General features: G+C 44.1%; 1 protein-coding gene across 1 annotated transcript in view; it reads right to left on the reverse strand.

The window, feature by feature from the left end:
• Positions 1 to 13,217, reverse strand: part of STAB2 (stabilin 2) — an 89,815-nt gene that overhangs the window by 22,282 nt on the left and 54,316 nt on the right. The window contains exons 39-50 of the mRNA XM_035901474.1: positions 12,773 to 12,868; positions 11,761 to 11,806; positions 10,545 to 10,621; positions 8,900 to 9,025; positions 8,277 to 8,350; positions 6,393 to 6,464; positions 3,354 to 3,473; positions 2,857 to 2,904; positions 1,626 to 1,709; positions 1,379 to 1,525; positions 856 to 981; positions 454 to 513 (exon numbers count right to left, since the gene is read on the reverse strand). Coding sequence (XP_035757367.1) covers positions 454 to 513; positions 856 to 981; positions 1,379 to 1,525; positions 1,626 to 1,709; positions 2,857 to 2,904; positions 3,354 to 3,473; positions 6,393 to 6,464; positions 8,277 to 8,350; positions 8,900 to 9,025; positions 10,545 to 10,621; positions 11,761 to 11,806; positions 12,773 to 12,868 — 1,076 coding nt within the window. The remainder of the gene's footprint in view (positions 1 to 453; positions 514 to 855; positions 982 to 1,378; positions 1,526 to 1,625; positions 1,710 to 2,856; positions 2,905 to 3,353; positions 3,474 to 6,392; positions 6,465 to 8,276; positions 8,351 to 8,899; positions 9,026 to 10,544; positions 10,622 to 11,760; positions 11,807 to 12,772; positions 12,869 to 13,217) is intronic.

Genomic DNA, 13,217 nt, shown 5'->3' on the forward strand with positions numbered 1-13,217 from the left:
GCTTGTGGGCTACCTGGTCACCAGCCTGCAAACACCCTACCTTTAAAAACCAGATGCCTGAATTGAGCTGCCCAAGGTGAGCTACATGACTGGTTTCTCAGAAGCATGTCATCACCCAGGTCCGCCCACTGAAAACCAGGCTGACAGCCCAACTTTGGTCTCGAAAAGTCATACTTGGGTCAAACTTTGGCTGCATAATTTGACATATGGTAGAACAGGGAGCTGAGTGGGGAGGGCAAAGGTGGCTGTGGGTCTGCTTAACATACACACACGCCCCCCCGCGGTGGGAGAGGGTCCATGTGGTGACCAGGGCTGTTGTGTGCTGGGTTGTGAGCCCTTTGGCTCCACTGAACACCATCATGCCAGTAATGCCATGTGCCATGCCTGTGCTTTTGTCTTTAAAAGAAGTATTTAGAACCTTTGCCCAGTGGCTGCTGTCTCTTGTGCCCTTACCTCTAGCAAACTGCTGAACAGGACATATCCGTGTTTGGCTGCAACTATTTTAAGGCTTTCCTACAAAGAAAGAAATTTCAGTAATTTATCTAATAAATACATTATATGGGTATTTAAAAAGCAGATGTCAACTTACTTTCCCCTGTAAGTCACTTTTTGTGATGAAATCAATACCACTGTATGTAAAAGCCCTGTGCACAAGTCCTCTTGTACTGTTCTTAGCATGACTGTAATTCCTGAATGAATTTTAAATACCACATTTAACTTATTCAGCAATGTCAAATGATGTTTATATAAGGTCTCTTTAGTATCTCTGTTTTTTCTGTGACTTAAATGATTTATCTATCTAACAGTAACTGTGGAAGAGCCCCTGCATTGAGAATGGCGGTGAGCTGCACGTACCTTCTGAAGGGGAAAATCCTGCATATGTGATGGAACCAGAATTTGGTTTATGACATGGATAACGCCATTTGTGCCAACAGCATCACTGAGTATGATTTCAGCTTCATTGTTCAAAACCAGCGAGTTCTGGAAAGGCAACAAAAACCACATTTTCTGTGGCACCTTGTGGGACGGTGAGGCTGATACCAAATTTCTTTGATACAGTGAGCCCAGATCACCCTTTCTTTGCAGTGAACAGTAGCTTCAACTTTAATAAATTGCCCTTTGCTTTTCCAAACTGTCATCATGCTCATGAAGCGAGAGTCTGAGGATAAAATAACTTGTGTCAAAGCAAGGGTTGTACAAGTCCACTCTGCATAGCAGCTAAGTGCTGAAAGCTTCAGCTCGAATGGCAATCTTCTTTTAATGCTATTTGGTTTTGTGCATCAAGAGAGGGAAGGGGAACCATTCAGGTTTTTAAGAAAAGCTGAGTGAGAGCAGACTGTTTTATTACTCTGTCCCCTGCCTCTTTGTGCTCTGTTACCTGGGAGTAGCTGATGTGTATTGGGTCCCCGTGGAGAGAGGTGACGTTGGTGATTGCTCTCAGGTCATTGTACAGCAGACCGGCACAACCCACCATATGGTGTCGGAGGACTTGAGCCATCATTCCTTTGGCAGTCCAGTCCTTGACCTGCAGCAGGAAGTGGAGGAGTTGAGAAGTGGTTGAGCAAGGCATCTGAACCCAAAAACTGGTGGCCAGCTCGCCAAAAACCTCTGGCCTTCTTACTTACTCGTGGGTCGTTGTTTAGGATGTCCGTGTGAGGTACAAACAGAGTGAAAGGGCCGGGGCCTGAAATATCTCTGATGGACAAGGCCTGCCAAATTTAAGAGGACAAAGCAGCAATGAGTCGTTAATACCTGTAACATCCCTCAGAGATGGGGACAGCCCTGCTAGGTGGGAGGCTGTGCCCACAGCCCCGTTGCTGCTGCACGTTGGGTTCCCTTCCTTGCAATGTAAAGGTGAGAGAAACTCTCTTGTACCATGTGGACTTTCCTTCCCAGACCTGTCTGTCACCTCTGCCCATGGGTACAAAATGGAAGACTTTTTGCTCTGCTCTTTTGGCTTATAGCCAAGTCTTCACTTCCTCTGCAATAACAAACAGGAGGAGAGGGAAAGCTTGCAACAAACACTAAGCGTAGGGACGGTGGTGAGGGCTATTCCCTCCTGGGCAAGGGAGGATGAATAAACCCTTTCACCTTGAGATAGTCGAGAATGGATACCTGCATGTGTCTGTACATGCATTTAGCTGATACATGGTTACTTGTACTAAGGAGTAGATTAATTACTGTTAGAGGGACAAATGGACCTGGGTTATTGCTCTGCAAGGACCACTGACAAACTAAAGTGAGAGAGCTCTGCTGAAGCGAGAAGAAGTAATTCGTCTGCCATCGTAGCAGAACCGAAAGTAGACTATGAGTCTTTGGACTAGCAGGCCGCTATACAGATGTGTGCTGCCCTGAGGCTCGGGGTAAACAGAGAATTACTACTGCCAGTCTCCAAAAACACAGTGAGAACTGGTGATGCATGTTGGCTGTCTAGCAACACACAGCAGCACCCCGAGACGTTTCAGATGGGCAACTGAAAACGCCATCGCAGTTTGGAAATGCAGCAGGGGTAGTAGAAGAGTGGTGTTTGCTCACATCAGACTTCATGAGAGATGTGCCAGAAGATCTCCGGGTGAAAGCTTCAGTTTTATGCCTGGTCTGGAGACCCTGTGTTTCCCTGGGATCTTGGTCTTGATCATTAATTTTCTTGAGGTTTTAATGGCAGTTAATATTTTAAATTGGAGCATCTCTGATATTGGTGACTTGTGATACAAATCCAGTGCCAATTAAGTTGAAGGATGTTGGTACACACCAGATTCTTGCCTGCTCCCCACAATCCTACACCCTTGAGGCAAAAGAGGGACACCACCTCCCTCCCCCTGAAAAAAATACCCAAACCACACAGCCTTTTCTTACCTCTAAGTGGAAATAAAACCTAGATGTTTTGGAGTCTCTGAGAAGTTCCTGCAATCAAGAACAAGACTTTGTAACAGTACTGCAAATGTGAGGCAACATCTGCAGAGCGCAAACAAATGCAGCACTTGAAAAAGAAAGAGAACGTCTGGTTTGGAATCAATGCTGCCCATCTGCATTGCTCCTGTTTTGTTCTTGCCTTGCTCTACCAAAGAACAGGTTGCTTTGAAGCCTAAAAATACTAGTATTAACTCCCTATTGGTTTGGGTTGGTTTGGTTTTTTGGGGGCGGGGGAGCAGATAACCTTATCTTGCAGCATCCTGTTCCAATTCCTAGTTTCTTGGACTGGGATTATGTCAGATTCTGGGGGTAGATTTACCAGTACACACTGGTAAAAGTGTGTACTTTTTGAGAATGAGAAAAATCGACATGTTTCAACCATTGTATTAAATAACTATCTGAAGAAAAATAAGGGACAGCAAACACGTGCAGCACTTTACCTGGAAGATACTGCCTCGGCACTTAAATCCATCCCCGACGTAGTTATGTTTGCAGGTGCAGGTCCTTTCTGTCAGCTCTGTGTCATTACAGATGGCAAATTCACTGCAGCCTCCATTATTCTTGTAAGATCAAAATTTGAAATATTTAATTCTTTCATTTCCAGGTGTACAAACCAATTCTAGTTCATCACTTTTTTCCATGTATATAGTTTAGAAAGATTTAATCCCAATAGCTTTCTGAAACCAGATGTTACTGGAACTTCTGGTGGTATATGCTTTCTTGCAAACAATAAAGAGCATTTAAGGTTCATAAGAAATAACTCCTCTTTTATGCAGAGGATGTAGTTTTGATTCCCTCCTTATGTTTTCAGTTTGTGGTGCTATAAGGATCCAAGCGATTTCCAGGCAGGTTTCATTCTGGACCTTGAGGATGAGTCTTAGCTGCCCTGCTCAGGCAGCACTGATGTATGCTGAAGGGAACTATTTATGGCTGTAAATCATTTTTATGGTGCCAGGAGCCTGGATTTCTAGAGGAGCATTAGCATAGGACTGTCTATTTCTTGTTTGGTGGCCCAGGCCAGCTGGAAGGAAGACCTGCCACATCCTCTAAAACATACCCTGTCTGCCCACAGGTGCACCACCAGTGTGACCTAAGGCTTGGAGCAGCAGATACACCTCACCTGGCCACCTGCTCCAGGGACCTCTCTGTGCTAAGGGGAGATGGGATGGGATCCACCTGAGAGTACTGAAGGAGCTGGCAGAGGAGCTTGCCAAGCCACTCTCTGTCACTTATCAGCAGTCCTGGTTAACAGGAGAGGTCCCAGATGACTGGAGACTTGCTAATGTGATGCCCATCTACAAGATGGGCTGGAAGTAGTGGAATGGCAGTGTTAGGATAAGGGTTGGACTTGGTGATCTTAAAGGTCTTTTCCAACCTAAACGATTCTATTAATGTTCTTCACCAGAAGCAGCATGCTGGGATTTGGAGCTCTGTCCAGTCACAAGTAGGTGCTCCCCAGTTAGCACCTCAGTCTGTAAATATGTTTCTATCTTGGACTTGAAAGAAAATCAGGAAAAACTGAGAAGCCATCTTGTTTTTCTTTCCTTGTGCTCATTTCATGGTGTCCTTTCCACTGCTGGTCATGTTGGATTCTTTCCCATGGGCCATGAGTGGGAGCAGAAGCTCCTTTGGGAGCTACCAGTGGGGCCTGACTTGACAGGCCGTAGTGAGCACTGGCTGTGCGTAGGGGGCTTGGGTGCACTTGCTATTTATTTGGCTAAGCCTTAGGTGCACTGTTGGTAATCTTGGGTTTATCATCTCTTCCTGTGAGGCTTTGCTGCACAGAGGTTTGGCTGTGGTGAAGCCAGATTAGCTTCTAGTCTGGCACAGACACTTCTCAAGACTATCTTTTTTTAATATATAATTAACCTGGCCTAATTAGCAAAGTGGAAGCAGAGTTGCTGGAAAAAGGCATAGGAAAAAGCAAAAGCTTACAAAGTCATAGGAAGCAGTGGCTCGTAACTTTGAGCTCCCCTTCCTCTAGCTTCTGTTTTTTGCCCTTGCTCTTTCATCTCTGCAACCTTTCAAGGTTAGAGAAACTCTGCTGATGGGCCAGGCTGGTAGGGTAAGAATTATTGTCACTGCGCTTGGAGCGTAAAGGATTGATGTGGAGGGGAGAGTGGGTATGACCCTGCTGCAGCTTGCCAGGAAGCAGGGCAATGCGGCTGGTGCAGAGCACAGTGGTGCTTGCAGTGTGTGAGCTACCTCATGCAAAATGAATGTGGTTCGTTCTCAGCCTGCAGGGATAAGTGAGGGATGGAGTGAGGAATGCCATGGGAAGCCCTGTTTTGTGTGTTGTGGGAGGGAAAGGAGGGAAATGTTTTCTGTGGAGAATGCTTTTTTTTTTTAAACACCCCCATCAAGAGAGGTTTCTGTCCTCCCACCCCATCTCCTGTTTCACTATTCACTAACCCACCTCTGCTGCAGCTTGCAGTGTTGCTCTCCTGTATGATGTATCCACAGGGATGTATTTGGGATGCAGCCTATGTGTGGCCATGGGGGCTGTGGGGCTCTGTTCTTCGGCTGCCCCAGGTGCACCTGCAGGCTGGGACCTCTGCTGGAGAAGTCTACTCCAGGGAGCCCAGGCATGCCCGGGCCCCTAAGCCCATGTTGTATTGCTCCAACAGGGATTTCACTGGTAATGACCCAGCAGTGTGAGGACTTGAGACTCTTGATTTGGTTATAAAAATTTCAGATTGAGAAGGGGATGTGTATGCTGACACTTGATCGTTTCTCTTGTTCAGGCTGCAAAGGTATGGTCCTAAATCTCACCAGAGTACTTAATAACAGGAGAATATTAAAAATAAATAGGGGGGGTTGATCTGCCATAGGCTATTCTCTTTAGTTCCCAATCACCTGGCTCCAAGAGCAGCTGGAACTGGCCCCTGAGCATCAACAACCTGAACCTTTGGTATTTTTTTTTAACATTACAGGTAATGTGCAATAGATCAGACTTTTCTCTCTGATCATCTAAACAAAGCTTTTTTAATCATCTTGCCTAGAAGCTGAAGTTTTTTTCCCCCTACTAACTGAAATGTTGGCAAGCCCTCTGGGTCCCAAACACAAATTTAGATGGTGGCTTTTTATAGGAATTCTAGCAATGACAGAGTCTGCTGAGAAGATATGACTTGCGCTTTACCACTACAGACTAGGGTCTGTTTCTCTAGATCTGAAGTGTTGTGGTGTGTGGTGGGTTTTTTGTTTGCTTGTTTGGGTTTTTTTTAGACTTCATGGTGAGTCCAGCCTCTCCCTTGGATTATGTCCAGGAAAAGTCCGTACTGTGTATGTAGCTTCTAAAACAGTGGTGGCACTGAAGCGTGTACCGAACTAATCACACTTAAAAATTAGTTAACAGAAGTGGATTCTGGGCATAGAAGGCCCCACATTTACCCATCTGACTTAGTTTTGAATGTATACAAAACCTGAAAGTGTAATGATTATAGCAAGACCTTAAATAGCCTCCTTAAATGGATACTTACTTGTGAACACAGACTGATGTATGTGCATCTTTTACCATCACCGGAGTATCCCTTCAAGCAATTACATACTGCCTACAAAACAAAACCAGAAAACATGCATACGTGGAAAGATGTTTGACTTTTTTCAGCATGCTTATATTTAATGTACTTTTTTGTTGGACTATTTCATAGTGATGTGGCGTACGTCACCTCTCCCTCATCGGTTCCTTAGCCAGCATGAGCAACCATAGACTGAGATCGGGGAATAAAAATTTCCAAGAGGCTTTCTCTGCCCTTTCTCTGCCTATTCATCTCTCATCTCTTCTCTGCTGTCCTGGTCATTTGAAATGACCCCTCTGACACCTGCACGCAGTTATCTTGCTGGCAAGACAGGCTAAACCCCTAATTGGTTTCCCTCATTTTATTTGCATAGGTTGGTATTTGCCTCTCTTCTCTTTCCTTCCCCTGTATTTTTTTTTTTTTGTACGTGATGAAACATATCTTCAGAACAACCTTGGAATTGTGTCCTGATGTTACTGATAGCTTCTCGTGCTGTGGTAATGCATTTGACACTTACGTCATGATTACTCTGGTTTGCACTTGCAGTTATCACAAAGATGAAAAATCAACATGGCTCCAAAGAAATGACTTATCTTCCTCCCCAATTCACTGCTTAATGGCTCTCAATTTAGAATTCGCATTTAATATGTAGGAGATTGAAAATTCAAGGAGACTTCTGCAGCAGAAATAAAACTGGTAGGCAGTGTAATAGCAGTGGTTTATGTATCTGTATGACTGAAAGCCCTACAGACTCATTTCTGTCTTGTACGTTCGGCTCTGCTGCAATGGGATTTTGTAGTGGAGGTTGTTATTGCTGTGATGTTAACTATATTCCCATGGGTAAGGAAGTATAAATAATCATGTTGTAGCTGCTACTTCTGTACCCAGGGAGGGTGTATGGAAGAAAATAGCCATCACCTGTCTTGTCTAGAGGGATGGGGAAGGAGTTAAGTGGCCCCTTGCTCCCACCAGAAACGTACTGACTTGCAAGTGACAGTCAAGGCAAAGAGTTAATTGATTGGTACTGGCAAAAAGGGTGGATGGGGTTACTGCCCCTCCCGTCCCTGGGCAACTGGAAGGCAGGAGGTGGCCTCTGACTCCTGGTTGCAGTTTCCTGCATTGCTGCTGAAGAAACGCTGTTGTGCAGTGCTCGCTGGAGGCTTACGGTCCTGCTGACAGCCAATATGAAACTATTGGGGGATGACAAGAAGTGCTGCAATCGGGGTGTCCGGCTTCTTCTGAAACCATTCTAAAATAGAAATGCTAATCTGTGTCATGGGATTGCCTGGGCCAATTTGTTTCTCCTTTCCCCCCATTGTCCTTTTATACTTCTTTTTCTTTGGGGACGATGTGGTACTTCTGCACGGGAGATGCAGAACAGCAGAGGAGCAAGTGCGTGCCGGTATGCTGTAACCCCTTTACAAGAACTGTGATTCAGCCCGTCTCGTTTTCTTGTGAATACATTAGAGCTGTGCTGGGAGAAGGGCTAGTCAGAAATGGACTTTTTCCATGGGCAGTTTCTATAACAATACAAGAAACACTACCTGGCAATACTTTCAAACCGACAGGTTTTCACATCAAAACCTCCCAAAGGAAAAAAACTGCTTGAAACAGAAAAACACTGATCTCCTCGGCAGTTTTGGATTTCTTTTACTGAAATAATTTTTTTCATGTTTGTCCATGCTCCCCCTCAAATACCTTTTTGAGGGAAGGATATACTCTTCAGAATTTTTGTTATGAAATCCACTTTTCCATTTAAAACCAAAGTTGAGATGGGGAAATCCTTCTTTACCCAAATGTAAACAGTTGGCCAGTCTTATTTTTCTGCACTGTCAAAGTACTCACCTGATTGGGTCCCGTCTGTGTGCATTCTGCATTTCTATCGCATCCACCATTGTTCTCCAGACAAGGGTTGATTTCTTTTATAAAACAGAAACAGTATAATAATAATAATAAAAAGGTGGCTTCTGAAAACCCAGTAAGGGGGAGTTTTAAGTAAAGCATACTAAGAATGCAGATTTATGACAACTGTGAATCAATGAAACTCATCCCTTCAGCTACTTAATACCTCAGTCTAGGTCTTGTAGTTGTCTTGGTGAAGGCTAAAACACTGCCATAAGCATTTCCAAAACCATACATGGGGAGGTATGGTAGGACAGCGTCTAAAACTCTTTTAAGTTTGCAATGGTGAGAGGAGCGTGAGTGTATCAGGCTGCTGAAGATGGGGCTATCCTAGTTGAGAGGTAGATCTTTTAAAAAGCTTTGGTGTCACACCATGCTGCTGTAGTTGTATGGTTTGCCAAGCAGTATCAACCATGTGGCATGTAGAGATGCCTTTGGCATCAGGGTCTACAGTATCAGGGAAACTGCACTTCTGGGTCATAGGGGAAGAAGGATCTTCCACCTACAGGAAAACACACTCCTGTAATGTTCCTCCTTGTGATATATGAGACACTGCAAGCGCTTACCGATGCAGACTATTCCATCTCCAGTGTACCCAGCACTGCAGACGCACACTCTATTGCCAGGAGTTGTTCTTCTGCACTCTGCTTTGGCAGAACAGCCACCGTTGCTGGTCTTGCAAGCATCAATAGCTGAACAGTGACAACAACCCAGATTAAAACAATGTACTTAACCTGAAAAGCAGAAAGCTATTTAAGCTCTCTCCATCTTTTAAAGGGATTTGCTAATGTTTTCTGAACGCAGACCCTTTCTGATTTAAGAGGCCACAGACTTCATTAGTGCCAGATATTTAATACATCTTACTGATTACAGGAGGGAAAGCTGAGCAGATGCTTCTAGTCTGGAAGATAAAAATTCACCCAGGACTGACTTTCAGCAGCTTCCCATCTTCTGATTCTGCCCATTCTAAGCCCCAGAAAAGGGACCTTCATGTTCTCTAGATTAAATGGCCATTTTAAGCTTTCCCTTAGCTTGCCTTTTTCTGCATACAGATCAAATGCCCTTCTCTTGCCGGCCATCTAGAATGTGATACCATCCAGCCCCCTCCTGTGACAAAAAGTCCTTGTTACTCAAATGGATGCTTGCACCACTTCTACAGCTCTGGATGAGTTGGAGGCTGGCAAATTGAGCTTGCTTGGGTTGCCCCGAGGCCAGGGAAGGGAGCCTTTTCTGATCTTCAGTGTGAATCAAACCAGCCCAAACACTGCTTTAGTTTTTGCCTCAAGTGAGCCCAAATTGCTGTTTCAGCAGCTATAACAGCCAGACTGGGGAGATAACTTGGCCTGTAACTGGTTGTGCCTGGGAACCCCATATAGGGCTGTAAGGGTGAGTGCAGAGCCACTGTGTCACCCAGCTCTTCCTGCACATGGGGAATTTCCCACCAGCTGATTTAAAATGGATTTGGTTGATTTGTGCCAGAAGAAAAAATGAAAGCAGCCAGAGTAAGAATGCTAAAATCTTGGATTAGGACCCTGCCAGCCATTGTAAGTAGACAAATATGCTTCTGTTCCCAAGAGAATTAGTATTTTAATCAGCTAAAGATTAAGTAAAACAACTGTAAAATTAATTACGACTACTATAGCCGGAAGCAGTCTGTTCTGTAAGTCTGGGTATCCCAGGCTCTTGAAGGGACATCTAGGATAAACTGCTGCTGCCCTTTTCTGAGGGCCTTGGATCCGTCTGGTCTAAAGAAGTTGATTTTACCACCCCAGAAATCTGTGCAAGTTCAGAAAGCTGAGGAAATGGTCGGGCTATACAGCTTCCAATAGCTGGAAGTGCTGTTGTACCCTGAATTGGCCTCTTTTCGCTGGGCTTTGTTAGGAAAAGGAGTAAAAGTCATAATCCAGGTTTCATTATTCTGCAAACAATGGGGCTGGGGTTGTGCATGGCACGTTCCCTTTTCCCTGCTCTCCTTTAGCACAATGCCTTGCAGCTTGGAGATTTTTGAGCCCTTTGTTTGCCATGAATCTGCACCTGTTGGGCTCTTGCTTGTTTTGAGCAAACTGGCAGCAATTCCAGTTTTTTTTAACTTGTGCATAGGGAAGTGCTCATTGCTCACCAGCTCCACCGTGACCACAGAGTGCTTCAAGCATGTTTTTTGGGGTTTATTTTTTTTTTTTTTTCAAAAGGGAAGAAACAAAGTCCACTTGCCTGTGCAGAATGTCCCATTCCCCTCAAACCCAGCTGCACACATGCAATAGGCAGTGCCATTTGGTAGGAGAAGGCAGCTAAAGGAGGAGGGAGATGATGTTAAAAAAAAAAAAAAAAAAAAAAAAAAATTAGACAGGTCTTCTGTACAGCCTTTGTTTTTGTGCATTGTTCCAAAGGTAATGTCGCATAGAAATAAGGCATTTAACCAAACAATATGATGTAGTTAGAACGATAAAAATGAACCTAGTAGGACCAAATGCATTTTGGTTGTATTATTTTAAGTATTAAATATGCACACTTTGGTCATCAAAGTGTCCTGTAAGGCTCGAGAGAAAGAACAATCTGCTTCTCCTATCAGAAACACAGTCTTGATGCCAGCATGCGTGGGATCCCCCTGAGCAAATTTGAGAGTGGAGTTTGTTGCCAAAATAGCCTGGTAAAATATCATTGCTGTGAACTGCAGGTCACAAACATACAGGGGAGAGAATGACCTATGGCTGGGAAAAAGGGGTTTATGCCCTTCTGGTTTCTCTGCTCCTCCAGAAGAGCTGTGGCTGCAAATGAGGAGTCTTTCCAGCCACCTTTCCTTGTTCTTTAAATGTCTTGGGTAATATAAATCTTGCTCTCAAGTCAGTGATGGGCGGCAGGTGTGCTATAGTAAATGACTGAGTGGGGTGGACTTGCTCCTTTTGAAAACTGGTTAGGGTCCCAATACTGGTGCTGGACCACCAAGAGCATTTTTGTAATGTCTTGATGTGAAGAGGAGAGCTTGTCAAATGCAGCTCTCTTTGGTGAAGTCCCTAGTGTCAATGGTATTTCTCAGTGGTACGTGTGGTGGTGGATGGGGGAAATAGGAGGGACAACTGAAGTCCACCTCAGAAACCCATCTTTGTGATCAGCCTTGCCCTGCCCTCTTGTTTTCTTTAGTGCTGCAGGTTCCATTTCTTCGTATACTGCATGGTAGGATGACTCATGGGTGAGTTGGTTTTTGGTTTTTTCCTCCCGACAAAGTTTCATTTGTTTCCCCTTTTAACATGCATATATTGAACTTTTTGGCCTAATCATTGAATATCACCCCTTATCTCTATGTCAGAAAACATGAGTTATCTATGCTGCTGAGAAGTCTTCATAAAGCGCAAGATGGACTATACTTTTTGCTTGCAAGAGAATCCCCTTTTTCTCCCCCCTCCTCCAAATAAGAGGATTTCATACATACTTAGCACTGGTATGGCATGAAGCGTTACATGCATCATCTTTGATTTCTGCAAAGAGGAAGAAAAAAAAAAAAAAGAAATGGGGATCAGAACCTTTTGGGTCAACATCTTTCTAGCTTCCCGGTCTCTTGCTCCCGCTACACAGAGCTGGAGTCTGAGTTTTGCTCTCAGTCTGTGTAGAGACTCCATCTGTATAGATCAGTGGGTACCACTTAAATCCACTTGTGAGGAAGAGGCCTGTCACCATATCGCCAGGAAAACATTTCACCTGTTGTCATTTGTATTTACTCTGGTGAGTCTTGCACATTACTGGTTTAATTATATAAGTGTAGGTTTTCCAAAGGAACTGAAATTTGCTCAGATACAGCAACTATAGCAACTCTTTAACTGTAGAGTTCATTTTGTTACTACTTTTTCCCTAAGCGAATTTAAAACAGATATTGAATGCTATTATTCATGTGCTTAAACATTTTTTTATTTTATACTATTATATGCAGAGTTCTGAAATAGTTATTTAATACATTCTAATAATGTCTACCTAAAATATAGTTTTATTGGATATAGGAACTGTATTAAACCAACACAAGATGATCTATTTGAGAATTAATTTTTATTGTATTAGCAAGATCCTAATTTAATATCCAGCATTGTGTAGCTAAATCAACCTACTGAAGCACTTGAGAGGCTTTTGGTCAGAGGATCAAAATGCGCTAAGTAACTCTGCAAAATATATAGCCTTAACAAATGGGATATTCTTTTGGGAGAGATACAGCGCTATACAGTTAGAGAATTAGCTAAGTAAGGTGTTTAGGTCTTGCAAGCAGTATCTCAGCTGGCTCTCCATTAATATGGTAATTAATTGCTATAGCACATGAGCGTCACCTGCACTTTCACTGTATGCGGGAAGCTGCTGGATATCTGGTAGTGCACTGGCATCTGATCATGGCTGTAGTTCTGGGGTTTCCCGAAATGCTTGCTTCTTTCCCCGGGGGAAAAAAAGGAGGGGTGACTCACCAGTCTCACACGTCACACCTCTCCAGCCAACGTCGCATTCACAGGAGCCATCCCCATCGGTCCCGCTGCTGCATTTCCCGTGGACGCAAGCGCACGCTGCGGAGAGAGATGGGAGGAAACCTCTGTTCCTGGGCAGGGCAGCGGAGTGTGCAGCAAGGGGAAGGGAGGGCAGGAGGGTGGCCCAGAGATCTTCTGTCTGCTCTAGACTACTTCGAGAAATGCTTCTGCTCGTGCCTATTTGGCTTCTTCCTACAGACTAAATCTAAATTCAGAATATGTTTATCTTTCCTCCGTTCCCAAACGAAGGGACTGAAACTATTTTAATGGGAAAGCATTGGTGAAAAAGCAGTGCTGAAGAGGATTATTCTTGCCAGACATGGTTCTAAGCCTGTAGCATGCCGAATAGGAGGCACTGTCTCCAAAGAAGAAATTAAAAAGAAAATAC

This window comes from Egretta garzetta, unplaced genomic scaffold, assembly GCF_000687185.1.
Source record: "Egretta garzetta isolate BGI_Z169 unplaced genomic scaffold, ASM68718v1 scaffold159, whole genome shotgun sequence".
Lineage (NCBI taxonomy): Eukaryota > Metazoa > Chordata > Aves > Pelecaniformes > Ardeidae > Egretta > Egretta garzetta.